This window comes from Eleutherodactylus coqui, chromosome 2 (assembly GCF_035609145.1).
Source record: "Eleutherodactylus coqui strain aEleCoq1 chromosome 2, aEleCoq1.hap1, whole genome shotgun sequence".
Lineage (NCBI taxonomy): Eukaryota > Metazoa > Chordata > Amphibia > Anura > Eleutherodactylidae > Eleutherodactylus > Eleutherodactylus coqui.
In genome coordinates, this window is record NC_089838.1 from 142,395,411 (window position 1) to 142,417,505 (window position 22,095).

The 22,095-nt window shown below is 42.3% G+C and overlaps 1 protein-coding gene across 12 annotated transcripts in view; it reads left to right on the plus strand.

Moving 5' to 3' along the window:
- Positions 1–22,095, plus strand: part of NAV3 (neuron navigator 3) — a 286,112-nt gene that overhangs the window by 162,779 nt on the left and 101,238 nt on the right. For 11 of the 12 annotated variants that reach the window (XM_066591685.1, XM_066591684.1, XM_066591688.1 and 8 more), the window contains 2 exons: positions 13,500–13,608; positions 16,719–17,102. In XM_066591685.1, coding sequence (XP_066447782.1) covers positions 13,500–13,608; positions 16,719–17,102 — 493 coding nt within the window. Of the gene's footprint in view, positions 1–8,321; positions 8,912–13,499; positions 13,609–16,718; positions 17,103–22,095 lie in introns of those variants that run through there. The other variant, XM_066591695.1, reaches the window with a different exon arrangement.

The window sequence follows — 22,095 nt, forward strand, 5'->3', positions numbered from 1 at the left end:
GATCTAACTGCGGACTTTTATGTGGAATGGCAGACAGGTTTTAAACCAGTTTCAATTATGCATCAAAGTCTGCAGGTAGCCTGCTGGAAACCATGATAGTCAGGCCGCCTGCACACAAACAGATTTTTGCTGTGGAATCCACAGCAAATACTGCCCATAGCATGCTAAGGAAAAACGATTTTTCCTGCACATCTGTGGGAACCGATTACGGTTTCCGTGAGCAGTGGAAAAATTGCTCTGTTTTTGTGCAAATTTCGTGTGGACAGTTTCCCTTGCGGACAAGTCATGGATTCTGCATCATCGCGGCACAGGTAAAAAAAAGATTGAAGAAAAAAAATGTGTACTGTGTGGCCCATCCACAGTACAGATGAAGAACAGAAATGACAGGTATGCGCAGACACCGCTACTGCCGAGGTTGGATTCCGCTGCGCTCTCCCACATGCAGAACCCGGCTCTGCCGTGTGCAGGTGGCCTCAATTAGTGCTGTTGGGCGCAGTCTTATGATGGATCTGGCACGCTGCTATTTTTGTTTTTCTGTTGGAAATGTAAACAGAGCCAAAGTTGAAGCTTGCAGATACTTTCTTGTCCGGTGTATTATTGGTAAATATTCATTAATAACAAAGATGATTTATTTAAAATCAGTTTGAAACTTTGATTCTGCTTAACATATCATGTATTTCCAAGCTTTTTATATTTAGTAATGTGCCAAACTACTAATCAGGCTTTCATGCCTGAATCACCAACACGTGCTTTCCTAAAATCTCAGCAAAAAGGAAACAGATGGAAGGAAATGCAGTTTTTGAAAGATAGCCCATTATCTAAAAATTAAGTTTGAGTACAAGTTGAACACTGCAGAACTAAAAATTGTACATACAGTCCTGTATAATGTTGGCAGTGACCATTTCAACTTGTTTAGTTTCAAAAACTTAAAATACGCAAATAACTGGGTAAAATCTGTAATGGTTAATTACTTCTTGCCTTAACTTTATGTAGTGTTTTATAAACTGAGGCATAGTAAATGAATTTCGCTGAGTATGGCAGCGATTTTAGACCGCGCATGACAAAGTATCTCACGCGTGCTCTCATGCACAGTCTTCCCTCTCTGTCGTTGAGTGACGGTGCATCTACACCGCGCACATGTGCAACGTAATTGCGTGTGTGCAGCCTTTATTACGCACCCATAGAGAACAATAGGACTATTAGGGTAATCTTTTGTTACACAATGTAGATACACAAACTTGAATGGATGAATGAAAATCAATGTACTGTTATTGGATCCATTCACCGCGTATTATGCACGCGTAATACACGATTAAATTACGCTCATGTGAGCCTGCCCTTAGTGTACTGTAATCTGCAATTACGCCAGGTCTAGCAACCATCCTGATTTCCTTGGAACAGTCTTGGCATTATTTTCAGCCCCTTCCTGACAAGTGTTTTTAGTAGAGACCTTTTTGCTGTTATGGCTTGCTACAAATGTGATGCATAGCCAGACAGCAGCCACTGAAAGCTTCTTGATGCATCTTCACCCATTCTTCATGGCCAATGGTCTCCAGTTCACATATTATTGGGTTTTTCTTTTATTCTGTATTTGCTCCTTTAGCTATCTGTTCTAGAGCAATGTATCTCGCACTGGCATGTGTTTGGATCTCCTGCTGGATTTCTGCTCAATGCATTCATTAACTATATTTTGTTGAATATGTAATACCGTACATATTGTTGCCAGAATCTAGACCTCCCGTCTCATGTATGCATCCAGAGTTAGATCTTACTTCTCTCACTAAGGAACGATTAAGGTTCAGATTCTTGCTGTATCGCGCAAATCTGAGTGCTAATCGTTCAATGTAAATACCGGCAGCGATTGAATGACAAACGATAATTCTGTCACTTTTCAGTCATCATTCAGTTTCAGCAGACATAAAACCAATGATCGACCTGTATGAGCAGACTCCATTCATTTATGAAGGACTGTGAAGACGGGCGGGTGGAAGCGATCCCCAGCCCATTCACATAGGATCGATGATCGCTGGGCTGACTGTCGTGCTCTTTAGCGCCCAACAGAACTGCATCCTGCTTTCTGTCTGTGTTTGTAGGTGGCGTAATATAAGCTATGTGTGTTACATTAACAGAAGCTAATTGACTTGACTTGGAGATATACCAAGATGGGGAAGATCTGCCTTACTATAAATCTATATATATAAAATTGAATGTATGTCTGTCTGCGTGCGTGTCTGCGTGTCTGTTTGTCCTTTATGCGCTACTACACCATTCATCCGATCGCCATGAAACTTTGGGAAGTTGTTAAGTACACTCCTGGGAAGATTATAGGCATAGTACAAATATCCTACGATAAATGGCGCGCGAGCGTCGTCGAAAGTTACGCCCCCCCCACGTAGATCAAATAAGTAAGCCACCTGCTATTGTGATGTCATCACTGATGTCATCAACATCGGACGCCCTTGAACATGCCCCAACATGTTCTATAAAGCTGCATTGTGATGTCATTAAGGCTCTATTATGACACGTACAGCTTGGAACCACTAGAGCACGCCAGCCAATTACCATTGGAGTTGGAAGTGGGTAAACAAGTACTAGGATATCTTCCTAAGAAGCCACAGCAGCCGGATAAATTGTATGTTCCACCCAACGGCTATTTTATTCAGCCCGCAAGGGGGAAGCAGCGGCCTACAAAATCTAATTCTCTCATTTCCTGATGTCATAGATAGATAGATAGATAGACTGTATGCAATAACCCTGATAGATAGATAGATAGATAGATAGATAGATAGATAGATAGATAGATAGATAGATAGATAGATAGATAGACTGTATGCAATGACACGTACAGCTTGAAACCATACGCCAGCCATTTACAGTCAGTCTCCATTGGAGTTGGAAGTGGGCAAACATGTACTAGGCCAGTGATGGCGAACCTTTTAGGGACCGAGTGCCCAAACTACAACCCAAAACCCACTTATGTATCGCAAAGTGCCAACACGTCAGGGGGCGGGGCTTATCACAACGTATGATTTTACCCCCGTCGTTCTAAAAAGGACAAGGCTGTTTCAGAATAGACCGGGTGCAGATTCTGACTGCTTTTTGGACGCGGAAATACTGCAGAATGTCCTCAGCGGAGATTTCTGTGGAAAATTCTGCAGCATTTCCGCATCTAAAAAGCAGTCAAAATCTGCACCCGGTCTATTCTGAAAGAGCCCTGCCCATTTCTCCCACATGTACACATACCCCAGCGGTAATAGTGACACCTTCACCCCAGCGATAATAGTGACATCCCACAGCAGTAATAATAGTGACACTCCCCCCATTAGTAATAAGAGTGACATACCCCAGCGGTCCCCCAGCAGTAATAATGCCCGCTCCCCCCCCCCAGCGGTTCCCCCAGCAGTCATAATACCCCCCCCAGTGGTCCACCAGCAGTCACAATGCCACCCCCAGCTGTCCGCCAGCAATAATAATGCCCCCCTCCCCCCAAGCGGTTCCCCCAGCAGTCATAATGGCTCCCCCCCCAGCGGTTCTCCTGGCAGTCATCATGCCCCCCTTCCCCCACAGAGATTTTCTTGGCAGTCACCATGCCCCCCCTCCCCCCAACGATTCTCCCAGCAGTCATGCCTCCGCTCCCCCGCCAGCGATTCTCCCAGCAGTCAGAATGTCTCCCACCCCCCCCCCCAGCGATTCTCCCAGCAGTCAGAATGTCTCCCATCCCCCCCCCAGCGATTCTCCCAGCAGTCAGAATGTCTCCGATCCCCCCCCCAGCGATTCTCCCAGCAGTCAGAATGTCTCCCATCCCCCCCCCAGCGATTCTCCCAGCAGTCAGAATGTCTCCCATCCCCCCCAGCGATTCTCCCAGCAGTCAGAATGTCTCCCATCCCCCCCAGCGATTCTCCCAGCTGTAAGAATGTCTCCCCCCCCCCCAGCAATTCTCCCAGCAGTAAGAATGTCTCCCCCTCCCCCCCCCCAGCAATTCTCCCAGCAGTAAGAATGTCTCCCCCCCCAGCGATTCTCACACAACGGCTATTTTATTCAGCCTGCAAGGGGGAAGCAGCGGCCTACAAAACCTCAGTGGTCGCTGCTGCCGTCATCTAGATATATAAAAACGAAGTATGTATGTATGTCTGTCTTCGCAGCAACGCGCGACGGGTACTATAAATTATACATAAAACAGGACACTGATTTTTTTTCAGTTGGTTGCTTGGTTGTTTGTTATAAAAATGAGTCAAAAGCCTTTCCATGAAGCAGAATCCTTTCTTCTACTATAAAGTCAGAATATGGCCAGAAAGAAAATACATAATGTGCTGAGTCTAGGAAGTAGGGCAAGAATAAAGCACTTGCCCTTCGCAAGCAGTTAGGTAACTTTTTGTTTTTTTAATTCTCCCACCTGCCTTAGGCCGGGCTTACACGAACCTGTTTGAATTACGTATTATGCACGCAATGTACACGTACATAATACACAGTGAATGGCATCAACGAAAGTACATTGATTTTCATTGCTCTATTCGCACTTACATATATATTTATTGCATATATTATGTGCAAAAAAAAACAAAAAACGCAGCATGTACTATTTTACTACATATAACGCACGTATGGTCCTATTTTCTATGGGTGCCTTCAGATTGCAGTACATATGCAATTACATTATGCATGTACGGCATTTTTTATGCATGCTATATGGGTGCCTTCACACTAACGTTTTTCTCTCACGATTTTGCTGCGTTTTTTTAAAGCGAAAGTCAATAGGACCTTCTAATGTTAAAAACCCATTCCGATTTTCGGTGCGATGTGATGCATTTGTAACATTAGAAAGTTCTATTGAGTTTTGCGTTAAAAAGAAAAAACTGCTAAATCATGTCGAAAAATGCATGGGAGAAACTCCAGTGTGAAGGCACCCTTAACCCTTTCGAATCCACTGTCTGACCTCTGAAGACTTAAAGGGGTTGTCCCGTGCTGAAACGGGGTTTTTTTTTTTCAGCCCCCCCCCCCCCCCCCGTTCGGCGCGAGACAACCCCGATGCAGGGACTTAAAAAAAAAACCGCACAGCGCTTACCTGAATCCCCGCGCTCCAGTGACTTCTTACTTACCGGTTGAAGATGGCCGCCGGGATCTTCTCCCTCGGTGGACCGCAGGGCTTCTGTGCGGTCCATTGCCGATTCCAGCCTCCTGATTGTCTGGAATCGGCACGTGACGGGGTGGAGCTACACGGAGCCGGCATCCTGCACGAGCGGCCCCATTGAGAAAAGAAGAAGACCCGGACTGCGCAAGCGCGTCTAATTTGGCCATTAGACGCCGAAAATTAGGCGGCTCCATGGAAACGAGGACGCTAGCAACGGAGCAGGTAAGTGAAAAACTTCTTATAACTTCTGTATGGCTCATAATTAATGCACAATGTACATTACAAAGTGCATTAATATGGCCATACAGAAGTGTATAGACCCACTTGCTGCCGCGGGACAACCCCTTTAATGATTTAAGGCTGTACAGCTCCGATGCTGGAAGACGTCCGTCGGAGTTCTTTTACTGTATATTGGCAGCCTCTCTGCTGTCGAAGCCTATCTGATGTGTCACCTCATGCAGTACTGGCTTTAGCCAGCAGATAGCGCCGTTGCATAACGGTAGAAAAAAAGTAAGCGCCCTAGGAAAACCAGGATACAAATTGGATTGAAAATGGTTAAACCTGAAAAGAAACTAAATAAGAAAAGAAGGAACCAGTAAGCCAGTGCAGGACAGCATACTTAAAATACGCTGTTCATGCGCAGGCATGCATGTGCAAAATGTAATAATAGGCAGGAATATGCAGTTTCCTACTTCGGTAAAGCACTGCGATTTTTCCGCAGCGTATTACCATATGGACGTGTGAGCCCAGACTTAGGAGCATGAGACTACGTTCTGTCTTGTTGGCACAGATGTCCGCTCCACTCTTCACCTTCATTGCTTTTTATACATTATTATTATTTTTTATTTTAAAGTGCCGTAAATTCCAGTGTGCTGGGCAAATGTAAAATGTGATGCAAGAACATTAGATATAAACTACATATACTACCACAAATATATTGCATTACATGGATAAAACAACAGGATCGAAAAACAACTAAACTAACAAATTGAAACTAAGAGAGACCCAGCCTGTGAGGGCTTACAGTGTACAGGTGAAAGGAGACAGTAGGTGGGGGTAGTAGGTGCCCATGTCGTGGTGGCAGCAGGGTTAATGTAGGTTGTAGGCTTGTCTGAAGAGATCGGTTTTCAGGTTCTTTTTGAAGTTTTCCCAGGTGGTGGAGAGTCTGATGCATTGAGGTACCAAGCTCCAAAGTATGGGTGACGCATGTGAGAAATCCTGTATGTTAGGAGCACTAGAGAGGAGCAGAGAAGGTCATCTTGTTAGGACTGGAGATTACGTGTGGGGAGGTATGTATAGAGGGGACATGTGTCAAAGTTGGCGGCATTGGGTTCTTCTGTGTCTCAGGATCATGTCAGTATGTCAGCTCCGAATCATGTGATGCGTCTTCTGGCGTACACATGTTTCAGTCAGTCCTGGTCATCAAAGTTTAAACATCTCTTTCTCTGTTTAGCTCAAGGACTGGCTGTTGATTGATAGCCCCGCCAAGCAATCAGTAACCTTATTAGAGTTGTTTAGTTGATGGGCTAGTTGGGTTGATTTACAGCCAAGTTGGCCAGTCTGCAATTTTCTTAAATATAAAGTTGCTCCTCTTTGCTGAGGGCGCTAATTATATTTCTAATTTTCTGGCCATGTCAGGACTCTCAGCATACCTGTCTGTTATTAGTCTTGTACTCTGCATTCCTCTCTGTTTTGTACTCATAGTTCTGTCTGTTTGTCAGGTGGTTAGTATTCTATGTTCAGTCCTTCTGTAGTCCCCAGTCCAATTCCTCTCTGACTTTGGACATTGCCTTATTACAAGCGGTAGGATCGTCCTTTCCAGGACGGGTGCTTCGTTTCGAGTCTGGTCCAGTCGAGAACATTCAGGGTGTTCCCTTCAGATCTATACCTTTTAATGTTTTGTCCGGTCCTGTATCTAGCTATCATTAGTCTCCCATAAACACTCCTGTCCCAACTGCTCTGCTATCCTGCTTGCCCTAGTTTCATCAACAGTCCTAGACAGACGTGACAACATGTTGTGGACAGCCTTGTATGTCTTGAGGCTCGGTATTAGTAATAGTGTTAGACTAGCATAGTGGATATATTATACTCGAACAGCGGGGTCCTTTTTTCTTTTGTAATTTCCGTTAACACATTTCCCTGGCATATGACATTGAAGATACATTCTCCATTTACAAGATAAAGCTGAATATTCTTCTGCTTTTGGACTGTGCTATAAACCCATGAATGCATTGCCTTAGGCACTGACACTACAGTGAACTTCTCCTCCTCAGCACACATTTATTTTTGGACTCTGCAAATGCCATAAGGAACAAAAATGTGATCTTGCTTATGAAACCATGTTATTTTATTTACATGGGAATGTATTCCCAGACCCGAAGAGAAAAAATATGTATCCACAGTATAGACATATACACATTAAACTTGTAAGCAGGATTCCTCACATGATGATCATAAGACAAGTCATCAATGCTAATAATCTTATAATATAGCAGAAAACCTAAAATCTGCCCAAATTCCAGAAACAGGTATTCCAGCCTCACGATATGAGATTTTCTCCTATCTATTATAAGACATGAATGCTGACAGCTATTTAGGATGCACAGACACAACAGAATCTATGAACTTCAACCTGTAAGTAAAGGACCTGTCGCATTGTGCTCTGGACAGCAGCGTAGTTTGATCCGGAGACTGTCTGCTGCTGCCATGGCAGCTAGCATCATGTACTGCAGTGCACGGGAAGAGTCAAATCTCAGGATGCAGGTTGCATACTAAATGTCTGCAGACGACTTGTGCAGAGCTGAGCTTCACTTGCACTGAGCTCTGACGTGAGCACACTGTACTTGCAGCACTGTGTCAGAGAAAGTGTTGAGGATCTGTGGTTAGAGACATCGTCTTGAGAAGGCTAAGAAAACACAAGGAAAATAAGACTTTTTTTTTTTTTTAAATTTTGAGATTTTGTCACCATGAAGATATTGCTCCTGAAGACCTCTGGCTGTGTGATGGAGAGAGAGAAATGGGTTATACTCCTAGGCTGGACTGGTGTGTTGAAGAAGCATTCTTTGCATCTATTTCTTAAGGATTTCTAACAGCGTTACTATAACCTCTGCAGTTGTGGCACAGAGATGGGTTTGGAATTTCATCCTGCACAGTATAGCACATGCCTGCAGGGTGGGGTCTACATTTTTACTCATCATTTTCATGTAAATCCCAGCAATTTCAGCCTCTATTGAAGGATGCAACGCCCTACTGAATTGCCACTTGTCAAGAAGAAGAACAACCGAAGAGATGCATGTCTCAGGAAACAGAAGTCTATGACAAATCTTTCAGTTATCAGTGGAAGCACAGAAAATGGCATGCTCTTCTCCTACCAAGCAAGCTGGCATGAAGAAGCCTCCAACTCCCAACTTCACTTTCTCAAGAAGGAAGAAAAAGTTGAAGAGGCTACTAGCTGTCTGTCCAAGGTGTTCTCCAAGTCTGTGCACACTCTTCTTCCGGGAGCGTCATGGGAAACCGAAAATATGGCTTCTAATTGTAGCTTGACTTCACATCGGAGGTCATCGTATCATTTTACAGGAAATCAAGATGTGTTGATGTTTTCAGTGGCGGGATGCTCCAAGCTTATGGATAGCCATTACAATGGTAACTTATGTGATATTCGCAAGAGCTGGTCTGAGGAAGAGGAGGATAGTTGCTTGCGGGAAGGAACTGCTTACTTGGATGAGGAAGTCATCATGACCATGTTGGTTGATTTAGAGAAGGCATTGTATTGTGAATCACTTGGTGAGTTACAAAGTGTGTCCTTATGAAAACCTTGGACATATAAGTCTGAATTAACATCTTTTTGGATGTATTTTAAAACACTATTTGTCAATTTCTGAATTATTTGGGTGTATGTAATGATTTTTCAAAGTGAATGTCATTAATAGCAGAGTGACTTTTGTAGATGTCACAAAGCTTTCCACAAATTCTAAAGTCTGCACTTTTAGTAAGTTCAGGCGCTCTGACATTGCATTCATGAAGAAGGAAGTATAGGAGAAAGAGTGCTTTAGGTCCATCTCAGGGGACCAAAAGGAATTGAATGTGACTGTTATCAGTAAGTAGTGTATTCTCTATAGGTGCAGGATATGGATATATTTTTAAGTGTTCAATATTGAGGTATATACAGATGTAGCATCATCCTTGAAGGTTAGCGCAATGCACTTGCTTGTAAGCCAAGCCATGCTATGCTAAATGTGAAGCATGACCACTTCCATTCACTTTGAACGTTGCCCACGCTACGTAATTACCGCAGCCACGCCGAGTTGCAGCTCAGTGCGACTCATTAACTCAGTAGCGCACAAACGCAATGTTTTCCTACATTGTGAATAGTTTGCTGCAAGTATCTATGGTGTTCATTGTGGTCTGTAGTATATACATATTGTGCATGTACTGTAGCAGATTTTTTTTCTTATAATAAATATGGCACAGTTTTATTGACCGAGATTATTAACCTTAAAGGGGTTTTGTCATTAAAAAAAAATTAAAAAATTCTATACTCACCTATTCCTCCCCAGGCAGACTCCTTACCACATCTTCTCCTCATCAATCTTAACCAGTCTCCCGGGTCAGCTCACTGCAAGCCAGAAAAGAAGAATAGAGCAGCACACGGTGGTTTCAATATAAAATCTCCAGCATCAGATGATGCTTCCTTTATTGCATCTCCAACAACAGAAATAAATCACGGCGTTTCAGCCGTGTCCTGGCCTTTGTCGAGCTTGACAAAGGCCAGGACATGGCCGAAATGTTGTGATTTATTTCTGTTGTTGGAGATGCAATAAAGGAAGCATCATCTGATGCTGGAGATTTTATATTGAAGCCACCATGTGCTGCTCCATTCTTCTTTTCTGGTTTAAAAGTCTGATGATCTGAGAAGTCCGGATCAACTTGTGAGCGTGCACTTACAAGGCTTCCCCTATTTGTGGGTATTACCTGTGCTGCTGGATCAACTATTATTTTACCTCACTGCAAGCTGTCTGGATTCTCTTCACCTTGTTATGAAGCCTGCATTCCTCGCATTCTTCTTCTGGCAGGTCAGTGAAGGTCACATCCCTGTAACACAGCATTCACTGGCTAGCCAGGAATGCTGATCTATTGCAGAGACAGCGGGCATGTGCAGTCTCTGCAATAGCTCTGCACTCCCTGCCAGACTGAGAACTGTGACATAATGTACATTGCTGAACAGGAAGGAGACTGCCTGTGAATGTACATAACCTCACAGGAAGGAGAAGAATCAGCCAGTTGGAGGTGAGGTGACTTTCCCCCAGACTGCAGGAGACAGGAGAAGATCTGGTAAGTACACTGACGGGGAAGGAATAGGTGAGTATACAATTTTTTTTTAATGACAGAACCCTTTAAGGTCTTATTCACCAGTGATACATGTTTTACAATGGTCACTGAGGGGCCTTAAGCACCCTAGTCTACAGCTTGCATGGGAATCCCGTGACAGGAAGAACCGGAGCTCCTGCTCTAATAACCAGGAGCTGGGAAACCTCAGATCTTGGCCATGTTACCATTTATGTGCCATAAATGGCTGACAAGGAAGGCTCCCCTGTTACCCATCAGCATCTCATAGTGTAATCATGGGGTGTTGATGGGTTGCAATGGCAGTTTAAGGCCTGAATAAGGCCTCTGGGTCTATTAAGCAAGCCAGCCTATTAGACTTATTAGGCTGAATTCACAAGGACGAGCGTGATCATGTTTGTAAAAATACGTCGTTTTTTTTCACAGCGAGTGTGATGCAATTTGCATTAAAGTGCATCGCATCTCATTGTTCAATATGCAATTTTCAAATGCTTGAAAATCACATTTTTTCAATAGGAAAATTTAAAAATAGCATTGCACACGCATGAAACTCACATGTACATAAATGTGCGATTAGATTTTCAACTTGCCCATAGCAAAAAATGGGTGAGTTTTCTGCGATCTTTCAAAAAAAAAAAAAAAGGATATGCTGTACTTTCTCTGATTTGCAACATACAAAACTCGGTCGGGAAAATCACCCATGTCAATATAGACAGGGTCTAATAGGAGAGCTGTCCAAAGAACACTACACTGTATAAGATAATGAAGATAATGCAATCAGCTGTTATCAGCTCTCCCCGGGCAGAGCACAGCGTGCGGTCCTGCTTATCAGCTGTTTTGCTGAATGACGGATTTCAAGCCGAACTGAAATCTATCGTTCGACAGAATACTGAAAGATGGGCATTTTTACACATAAAGATTAGTGCTCAAAAGATGGCTTTTGAGCGAATTTTGCGCGATAATCATTGTGTCTAAATGGGTCTTAACACACATAGTTTGTATGACATGAATATACTTTCTGTGCCCTGTAGACCTGCATCAACTCTCGTACACTACTGCCCATGATCCGAGGCTCGATTCTCATTGACTAGCTCAGTCTCAGCTCTTCACTTGTATCCGAGCCCATAAAATATTCCATCCCTATCGTTTGCATACCATATTTCCCGACGCCGGCCTCACTTAAGTATTTTGGCGGGAGGCATACTCTCGACCGTGTGTAATACCAGTATATCCTCCATCCAGTTGGCTCTGTAACTTCAGCCTCCAGCTCTCAGCACCCTTTGAGTCCTCCTCTTTAGGCCTGGTCTTTTTTCCTGCACCTCTCCCCAGCTTGCACTCAGTGCTGCTTGTGCTGCCATTTCTTATATCCCCAAGATGGCATCCGGTAATCTCGCGAGAGCGGGGTGGGGGTTCACACTTGCTAGTGAATGTTCACTCAGGTGAATAAATATTCACCCGAACATTCGCTTATGCAAATATTCGTTCACACAAGTGAGGGAATCTTCTCCCATGCCTCTGCATGGGTTCCTTGTACAGTCACATTGTAAAAATGTGTATTTACATGCTTTTTTTCTGTAACATAGAACCTACCACAGAATCTGCCTAGACAGGGACACAAAAACTCCTATCAGAGTTACTGCGGATGATTACACAATTCCTGTCACACAGTTATAGTGGAGCAGATCACAGCTCATTCTCCTAACTGTATATTTTTTGATCTTAGGTGAATATAGAAGGGTAATGTTAATTAAAATGTCCTTAGCAGACAGAATGGTGCATCCTCTAGCTCAGGGTGCATGCACATGGGCGGATTTGTATTGCAGAATCCAGAGCGGGCATCCGCCTCCGGATTTCGCAGCAAATACCGCCAATAGCATGCTATGGAAAAGTGATTCCTCATGCACATGAGCCGAAACCACTTGCGATTTCTGCTCGCGGATGAAAAATCGCAGCATGCTCTATTTTTGCGCGGATTCTGTATGGACGGCTTCCGTTGAAGTCAGTAGAGGCCGGCCGATCCATGGCCCGTCCGCAATTGACATTGTGGAAAGGTCGCGGATTCTGTGGCATCGCTAGGCGTTTATGCTGGAAAAGCAGGAGTTTAAAAGAGAAATCTGTGCTGCGCATGTCCGACAGCTCACTGTGTGGACCATCCGCAGTACAGATGAAGTGAACCGAAAGCAGGTGCGGATGCCACAGCTGCCAAGGCTGGATTTCGTTTGTGAAATCCACCCAGCCCGTGTGCAGCCGGCCTAATGCTGTACTAATGCATCATGGAATTGATTTGAAAGTGAAACTTAAAAAGATTTCACCATCAAGATTGTGCCAGATAAGCATCAGACAAGAGGCTGCACTGCATGAAGTGCCTGCTCTATACCTCCAGAGCATGACAGGCAATCAGGTGAGGGGGCAGGCATAGACAAATGTATTTTCCCTGGAGTTGCCCTTTAAAATAGTTCCTCTATTAGTGACACTTAGGTCAATAGTGTTTGCTTTGTCATTAAGTGAATGGATTCACTAAGTATATCATCTACTGTATTTGAATAGACTTCTGTCTGCTCATTCTTGGTCTTATCTTAGCCTTGTCATTTCTCTTCTCCAGTGTAAGTACCACTTGCCAGTTAATTACTGTTGGCCAAGCTCCCAAATATTTTGCTCTGTCAGCTGTCCAAGTCAGCATGCCTATATGTACAAATCTAGTGCAGTAATTGTCTGACTGTGGAAAGCCACAATAATATTATATTTAATAGAAAAAAAACATTTTTTCTGTTACTGTATGTAGACATATTCTGATCTATTTCTCTCAATGGGATATAAATGGCTCTGACCACAATAGTGAACAATACTTATATCATACAGATATTGACATTATTACTTATAACACGGATCTTCTTGTCCCATTGCGCTAACTTTATTCTTGTTCTACAAACGACCTTTGTATTTTTTCACCCTGTAAATGTTTCCTCCACTTCTGCATTGTGTAAGTAGTGACAGCGACTCTATATAATTAAGTAATTATTTTGTCTAGGTGAAGATCCAGAAACGCGGAGAATGAGGACTGTGAAGAATATAGCAGATCTTAGACAAAATCTAGAAGAAACCATGTCAAGCTTACGTGGGACTCAAATAAGTCACAGGTATGGGGGGCTGCTTTTAGTCATTTGTAGATTTGGGTATATCTCTTGGAGGCTTTGATAACTAAGCCAGCTGCTTTTTGTACATTTCAAAAATGATTATAAGAAAGTGCCAAATCTGCATCCAGCCATAAACAGTATGGAAGACTCTGTGCTGCTCGTTGCTTTTGTTTCAATAGCTGCAGTAGAATCGATGCAGCGAACAGATATAAAGAGACTGAACAGCTGGTGCTCAACATAGAATACTGCATAGACCAAAACAGTGAAACAAGTTTATTGTCTTCACACCAGTAGCCAATGGGGAATCAATAAGAGGCTTGACAAGATATGAATGGGGACAATAAGCATATACATTGTACCCTTTCATAGGTTCTATTTGTGTACTGGATACTTATTATCCCTTTAGTATTTTCTATTAATTGTCATTGCTATTACTGGTATTATTTACATACATGGAAATATACTATAGCACTAACCAGAAACTACTGCTAATCAGACCTTGAAAATGCCAACCCTGATTGTCAATTGCAAATTCCAATGTAAAAGCCTTCAGGACCTCCTAAAATGCACTACATACTAGCTTGCTAGTTACTGTTAAAAAAGGAAAAATGTTTGTTTTTCATGATTGGTTAGAAATTTTTGGCTGCAATAAGGCTCACCCACAATGCAATGTGTTCTTTCATTATCACTGGAGATGCTTGTGTGTTGGCATTAACTTCCTTATGCTCCAAATAGAGGAATGGATGCACATTCATTCAATGAATGTATCTGTAGTTACTCCATTAAGGAGTTGTACAGGACTTTGAGCATTATTTCTATTGATGATCCATCCTCAGGATAGGTCATCAATAGATGATTGGGGGGGTGATCTGCCACTGGGGGATCGCTGCTGATCAGCTAATTTCCGCCGCTGCTGTCAGTATGAACCCAGTGCAGAAAGCAGATTGCACAGTCCATACTGCAGTGGTGTAGGATGGTGTTGTAGGCACAACTCCTATTGAATTCAATATATGCTGTGCCTGCATTACCAACATTGGCCACTGCAATATTGACAGCGCTATCTGCTACCAGCACTGTCCACATTGACAGCAAGCCCAAGGATCAGCTGATCGAAAGGAACTGATGACTTATCTTCAAGAATAGAAGTAGAAAAAATACTCAAAGTCTCGGATTTAAAAAGATATTTTGGACTTTTAATAAGTACAGTAGTAACTACTCCAGCATTTATCTCTCATTATTGTTCTGTGTTGTACATCTTGCTCCCTAATCCAATATGTAAAATTATATTGACATACTTAAAGGGGTAAGAGATGCCTATATCATGACAGTATAGTTACCAGAGTTGTAGTTGTGAGGGTACCTTCATATGTAGTGCATACACAGCAGATTTTCCATCCAGATATAGATGGAATATCTGCACTGTATTACAGGAGTAGCATTTTAAAATATTTTCACATGAAAATACAAAATCAAATAATAGAAAACTACTATATGATTGAGCTCAGCATATACCTCTCTGCTGGCCTTTGGTAAGATAGCCAAGGACACCTGACAGAACCACTATTAAAGAGAAAACTCAAATTTTTGTGCTATTTGGCATAGAGAAACCAGTGATCTGGACAATTAATGCTTTATATTTAATGCCTTATTGACGTGCGCCATACATATATAATGCACATCAGGTGTTATAGTATGAAGCAGGCTCAGGAGCCAAGCTCACTCCATCCGCGGTGAGTGTCAGCCGTCTTTGATAGCTTACACCTGCCCGCAATACCAGCAATCGGAGATAACTTCCTTTGAGGCTGTTAAGCCTTTGAATACTGTTGTCGGTTTTACAGCATTTAAATATCCCGTTCAAAATTGAGATGTCCCAAACAGCCCCACCCTTCCTCTGATCCAATGAGATCTCAGGGTGCTGCCTGCATGTCATGGTAACCTGGGGCCTTCTGAAGATACCCAGGGCTACCATGAATGTTTGCTAATAAGGCATGCCTGTGGCCAGAGGCGTAACTTGAAGCTCCGAGGCCCCGATGCAAAACTTGTAACAGGGCCCCCAACTATAATGCCTTACTCATCATACTGGGTTCCCTATATGGAGAAGAGAGGCCTTATGGGCCCCCTAAGGCTCCTGGGCCCAGGTGCAACCGCATCCCCTGCATCCTCTATAGTTACGCCCCTGCCTGTGGCACATCTTAGAATGTCAGTCAAAAAACAGTATAATGCAATACTGTAGTATTGCATTATACTGTATAAGCGATGAAACAATCGTAAAATCAAGGTTCTTATGGAAAATATAAAGTATTGGTAAGTACAGTAAAACATTTTTAATTATTACAAAAAATAAAAAGTAATAAAAGTTAAAAAAATAAACTTTTCTCAGTTATTGCTTACAAAAATAAAAATTGTAAAATTGGTACTGCTGCATCCATAAAAGTCCATTTTTTTTTAAATATCACATTATTAATCCTGTGCAGTCAACACCACTATAAAAACAGATAGAATGCCAGAATTGTGCATTTTTTGGTCACCCTGCCTCCTAGAAAAAATTGAATAAAAAGGGATCAAAGTCATATGTACCCTAAAATGGTATCTATAAAAACTACAGGTCACCTTGCCAAAAATGAGCCCTCACAGATGCAACAACAGAAAAGGAAAAAAGTTATGGGGGTCAAAAACGGCGACAGGACGCAATTTTTTTTCAAGTATTTAATTTTTTGAAGTAGTATTACGAACAACTAAAATATCGCCACAATCATAGCTTCTCCCAGAATAATACACCAAAGATAATGTCATTTTTAGCTATGTTGATGGAACAATAAAAAACGTATGCTTTTTTGAAAGTGGAGAGGAAGAAATGAAAATAAAAAAAAAAATAAAAAGGGCTGCGGCAGGATGGGATTGATAGATTCACTTTTTACATTGCCTTTCTTGGTGATATAAACAATAACAATGCAATTAAACCAGCAATTACCAATGCTCTTTGGAAAACTCATTTACTCATTGACCCTTATTCAACAGGCCCTCCTATACTTTTGTCTAAACTACAATATTGACTTTCTGGTTTTGCACTTGTATTAGATTTATCACACTTTTATCATGTTCTTTTTGCATAGCACACTTGAAACAACTTTTGACAGCACAGTGACGACTGAAGTAAGTGGGAGAAGTATGCCAAGTTTGACAAGTCGATCCTCTACAGTCACATGGAGACTTGGACAGGCTAGCCCAAGGCTGCAAGCGGGTGATGCCCCCTCCTTTGTTGGTGCTTATTCTAGAAGTAATACTGGACGCTTCATTCATACAGACCCATCACGCTTCATGTATACTACGCCTCTTCGGCGTGCTGCTGTTTCTCGGCTTGGAAACCTATCACAAGTTGATATCTGTGAGAAAGGAAACCATGACCTTGACATGTCTTCAGATGTGGATGTAGGTGGCTATATGAGTGATGGTGACATTCTTGGAAAGAGTCTTAGATCTGATGATATCAACAGCGGGTGAGTAAACCCGTAAACTATCAGGAGTGTATTATTCTTTATCATTAATAATTTGGCTTCTGGTTTTGTGAGAATGCAGATTTGTATTTTGGAACTATCGAATGCTAATTTACAGGGGTTGACTGGTTATCGGACAGTATTCCCCCTATAGGGCCAACTGTGCTAAAGTAAGAAAAGGAGCTGTACTTACCTGTTCTCTGCCTCCATGATCCAGCTCTGCAGACCCACCATGGTCCCCGGTGTCTGTTGTGCCAGATGATATCACCGGAAATCACCTGACTGCTGCAGCCAATCAGAAGTTCTGCCGACATCAGTGCTCATATTCTAGGTACCATGATGCCAGGAATTCGGAACAGTGACACTGCAGCCTCTGATTGGCTTCAGCGGTCAGGTGACTTCCGGTGATATTATCTGCCACAACAAACATCAGGACCACAGTGGGGTTGCAGGGCTGGATCACGGTAACAGAAGATGGCTGCTCCTTTTGCTATTTTAGCACAGTGAGCCCTGTAGGGGGAATGTTGTGCGGTTACCAGACAACCTCTTTAACCCTTTTGCTGCAAGGACAACTTTCACACTTGGGAGAATATAAATAAAACCTGAAATTATTAAATTAAAAAACCCTAACTTTCCTGCATATGCATATATTTTCTGAAAGTTAGACAACTGGCCACCCAGCCCTTTAACCCTTTCCAATCCACTGTCTGACGACTAAAGACATGATGATTTAAGGCTGTACAGCTCCGATGTTGGAAGACATCTGTCGGGGTTCTCTTACTGTATATTGCCAGCCTCTCTGCTGTTGGAGGCTATCCAACGTGTCACCTCATGCAGTACTGGCTTTAGCCAGCATATAGTGTCGTTGTATAACAGCAGAAAAAGAGTAAGCCGCTTAGGAAAACCAGGATACAAATTGGATTGGAAAGGTTTAAATTCATAGGCACTTTCATACAATTTTGCATCAAATTGTAATGTTTTGTAACAAATGCATACAACTCTTCTAACTGCTCTTAATGCTGTTGAATGTAGCTCAGGAAAGCTGGCCGCCCCCATAGTTATATATAAACAACAGAATAAAACATTCTACGATCAGAAAAAAAACTATTAGACAAATGGAAAATGTTTCACTATTTGGTTTTAATTAATACAAAAAAGTGTTGGTGACACAGTCGCTTTAAAGTTGTAACTTGATTGAAGATTTACTGCAAGTTTACAGTGAACTCTGCTCAAGCTTATGTCATTGCATAACCAAAGCCAAAATGTTATTTCTTATTAACCACATGATAATAATTATCAATATGTTATATATTGTATAATTGAAACTGGGACATTTCCAAAGAAGTAACCCATTTAATGCTAGTTATTGCTGCGGACTAGTAAAATGGCAATAAATGATGATTAAACGGTAAAGAAAAACACTGAACATTGGATATGAATGGCTTCTTTCAAGCTAATACTCTTGGCATGATGCTTGGTTAATCTCCCTTGGCTTTAATGTTTCCCTGGACACCACAATAAATGCCTCCTACTTATACATTTCTCTGGATTTACTGCAAATTTTCTTGATACATTTTTGACAACTTCTTAGTGTGGTAAAGGGGAATTATCAAACTTTAAACACTCATCCTCTTTGATTTGCAATTCCACATTGGGTCTTATTCTGTTTTTAATCCTCCCGCATATTTACACTATCACGTAATTAAAACAATTTCCAGGCTGCATTAATGTGATAAACTTAGAGGATTTGGCTTCCAAAAACTTAGCCGCAATTCCATTGTGGATTATACTGATATTTTTGTAGCACGAGAACTGACCTAGACAGAAATATGTTTTCGTTATACAACTATAAGGCTCTGTTCACATTGCCAATACATTTTGAATTTGTCTGTTCCAGCAATGGAGGAAAAAAAAATAAGGGGGTGCTGGATGTGTTAATAGTCACCAACAGAGCCCAGCAAACCCCATTGTCTTATTATGGGGTCCATAGGGTTACACCACAGTGTGCGTCATTTCAGCAGTAAGAATGGTACTGTGCAAATAGTGAAATAGTAGGTCAGCGTGTTTGTGGGTGCATTAAGCCTGAGGAAGGACCCTGAGAGGTCCGAAAGCTCGCTGTAACATCATGTATTTTTGTTAGCCATTCAAAGGTATCACATCTACAAGATTACTTGTTTTTTTTTACTGAGAACAATCACCTTTTGCTCTACTGGCTATCATGGTACCAAACCTTTTTTTTCGTTAGAACCCAGTAGGACTCAGCATTCATTTGACTAGATGGGGCAGTGCCCTGCGGGGGATTTGAGCTGAGGTTGGCTAGAGCTGTATGCAGCGCTATATTTACAGCACTTGCCACAAAATGTAACCGCAATTCCATCGTGGATTACTTTACGTATTTTTTAAAAACTCACTGAAATCAATGGGGTGAAAAAGAGTAATGTTTATTTCCATTTCTCTGCTCCATAAATTCTGTGCCCCTGACCCTTGACAAGCAAGAATTGTCCCTCTATGCTCCTATCGCCCCTCCCTAATGAAGGGAGCATTCACACAGGATGATTTAATACATTGTGTGATTCCGTTTAGGGGTTCCATCACAACTAAGGAAAACTGCTGTAATAGAACCCCCAAATGGAAAGGAATAGAGACATTCACTTGTATTATAAAATGCACATCACTTTGTGTCTATCTTACAAGGTTTCTGTTTGTTTCTGTTTAATTTGGAGTACAGAATAGTGTAGTTAATTATGTTATTCTGTACTCTAAATAAGGCAGATACAGCCGGAAACCTTGTAAAACACCAAAGAGGTATGCATTTCACAATAGAAGGGGATGGCTCTTTTCCTTTCTGCTTGGGGATTCTGTCACAGCGCTGTTTTCTGCTGCTGCTATGGAGCACCCAAAAGGAATCACAGTATATTAAATAACGCTATGTGAATGTTCCCTGGGGGTGGTACCTCTATATCCTTGGCCTGACACCTTTTCAAAGTAATGGTGACCTTTTTTCTTTTCAACCTCCTCCCCGTCGGACTTACTAGCAAAACTACCAGCAGAGCGCTCATGGCCGCACTGACAAGCACACCATGCTGGTACCTTAAAGTTCTAATGGCTGCCTCTGTGACCAGCATGGCACTGCTGCTGGGATGCACAGATGGCAGAGAGCACCTGAATTCCTCCTCCCATCTCCTCCACTTCCATGCACCTCTGAGTGCAGAGGAACCAAGGAGGGAGATATCAGGGTAGGAGGAATCCTGGTGCACACTACCACCTGGGTATCCATGCAGTAACACTGTGCTGGTTACACAAGCAGCAATTAGTACTTAACGTTACCAGGATGATGTGCTGGTCAGCATTGCCACGAGCGCTCCGCCTTTTTGCTAGGCAGTCCGATGGGGAGAGGGTTAAAAACAAAAGAAAAAAATTTTGGCCAAAAATATAAAAAAGCACAGTAAATAAAGGGGTTAAAAAAATATATATTTTTTTAACTTAGCTACTCTAGAGTCATCCCTAAATAAAGCCACCCTAGTTAATGGACCATCAGTGCTTAGGGGTATATGTGACCCTGGCTGTATTATACCATGCATCTGATATAAATAAGCCTACATGCTTTTTCTTTCACTACACTTTGACCCCTTTGCTGTAACTTTGGTGTATTATGTTGATATCATTAGATAACACACATGCTCACCGCTGCCGTAAAATCATCAAATGTGAGTTTAATACATTCAGGGACTGTCAGGTGGGTTGGAACTTACAGTGTTAAGTCTATGGGCGTAAAAGAAATGAAAAAGGAGGGTGGAGCAAGACCCAGTGAGGGTGGTGGAATATTTATGGAGTACAAAGAGCTTTCAATGATTGAGTATTTTGAATGGTGGAGGTGCTGCCAACCAGATGACGCTCCACCAGTGTGGGCGTGAGTGTAGCGAAAAGGGTGTGAAAAGAACTGGTATGGAGGCGCAACCCTCTAAGCTACTAGAAGATGTAGATCAAAGTCCAATGTGTGATGGTGAAAGCACTTCTTTTTTATTATTTTTTCACAAATTAAAAACCAGCAATAGAATACGCGTTTCGGGGAAGAACCCCTTCATCAGTTCGGCTGGATAGGACTGTGTGATAAGTACAAATAGATAATGAAGGAGTGATTACCAAAGAAAGGGGAGGAGAGGGGAAAAAAATATGAATTTTGTTCTTTTTTTCCCCTCTCCTCCCCTTTCTTTGTTAATCACTCCTTCATTATCTATTTGTACTTATCACACAGTGCTATCCAGCCCAAACTGACGAAGGGGTTCTTCCCCAAAACGCGAAGTCTATGGGCGGCGCTGCTGTGCTTCAGGCATGTGCTGGAATGAGTGAAGCGTTGCTAAGCAAAGCACCAAACACTGCTAAGCTGCAGCATACACTGCCCAACCAAGAGCAATAGAGAGACACAGAGAGAGAGAAATTGATAGAGAGAGAGAGACAGAGAGAGGGAGAGCAATAGAGACAGAGAGAGCGATAGAGAAGACAGAGAGAGACAGCGATAGAGAGGGAGATAATGATAGAGAGATAGAAAGCAATAGAGATAGCGTGCGATAGAGACAGAGAGCGATAGAGAGACAGTGAGAGAGAGCGATAGAAAGACAGCAATAGAGAGACAGTGAGAGAGAGCGATTGAGAGACAGCAATAGAGAGACAGAGAGAGCAATAGAGAGACAGAGTTAGAAAGCGATAGAGAGACAGAGAAAGAGCGATTGAAGCACAGAGAGAAAGCAATAGAGAGACAGAGAGAGAGAGAGCAATGGACAGAAAAAGATAGATAGTGAGATAGACAGCGAGCAATAGAGGGACAGACAGAGCAATAGAGAAACAGAGGGAGAGTGATAGAGAAACAGAGAGAGAGCAATAGAGAGACAGACAGAAAGAGAGCAATAGAGAAACAGACAGAGGGAGAGTGATAGAGAAACAGAGAGCAATAGAGAGGCAGAGAAACAGAGAAAGAGAGTGATAGAAAGACAGAGAG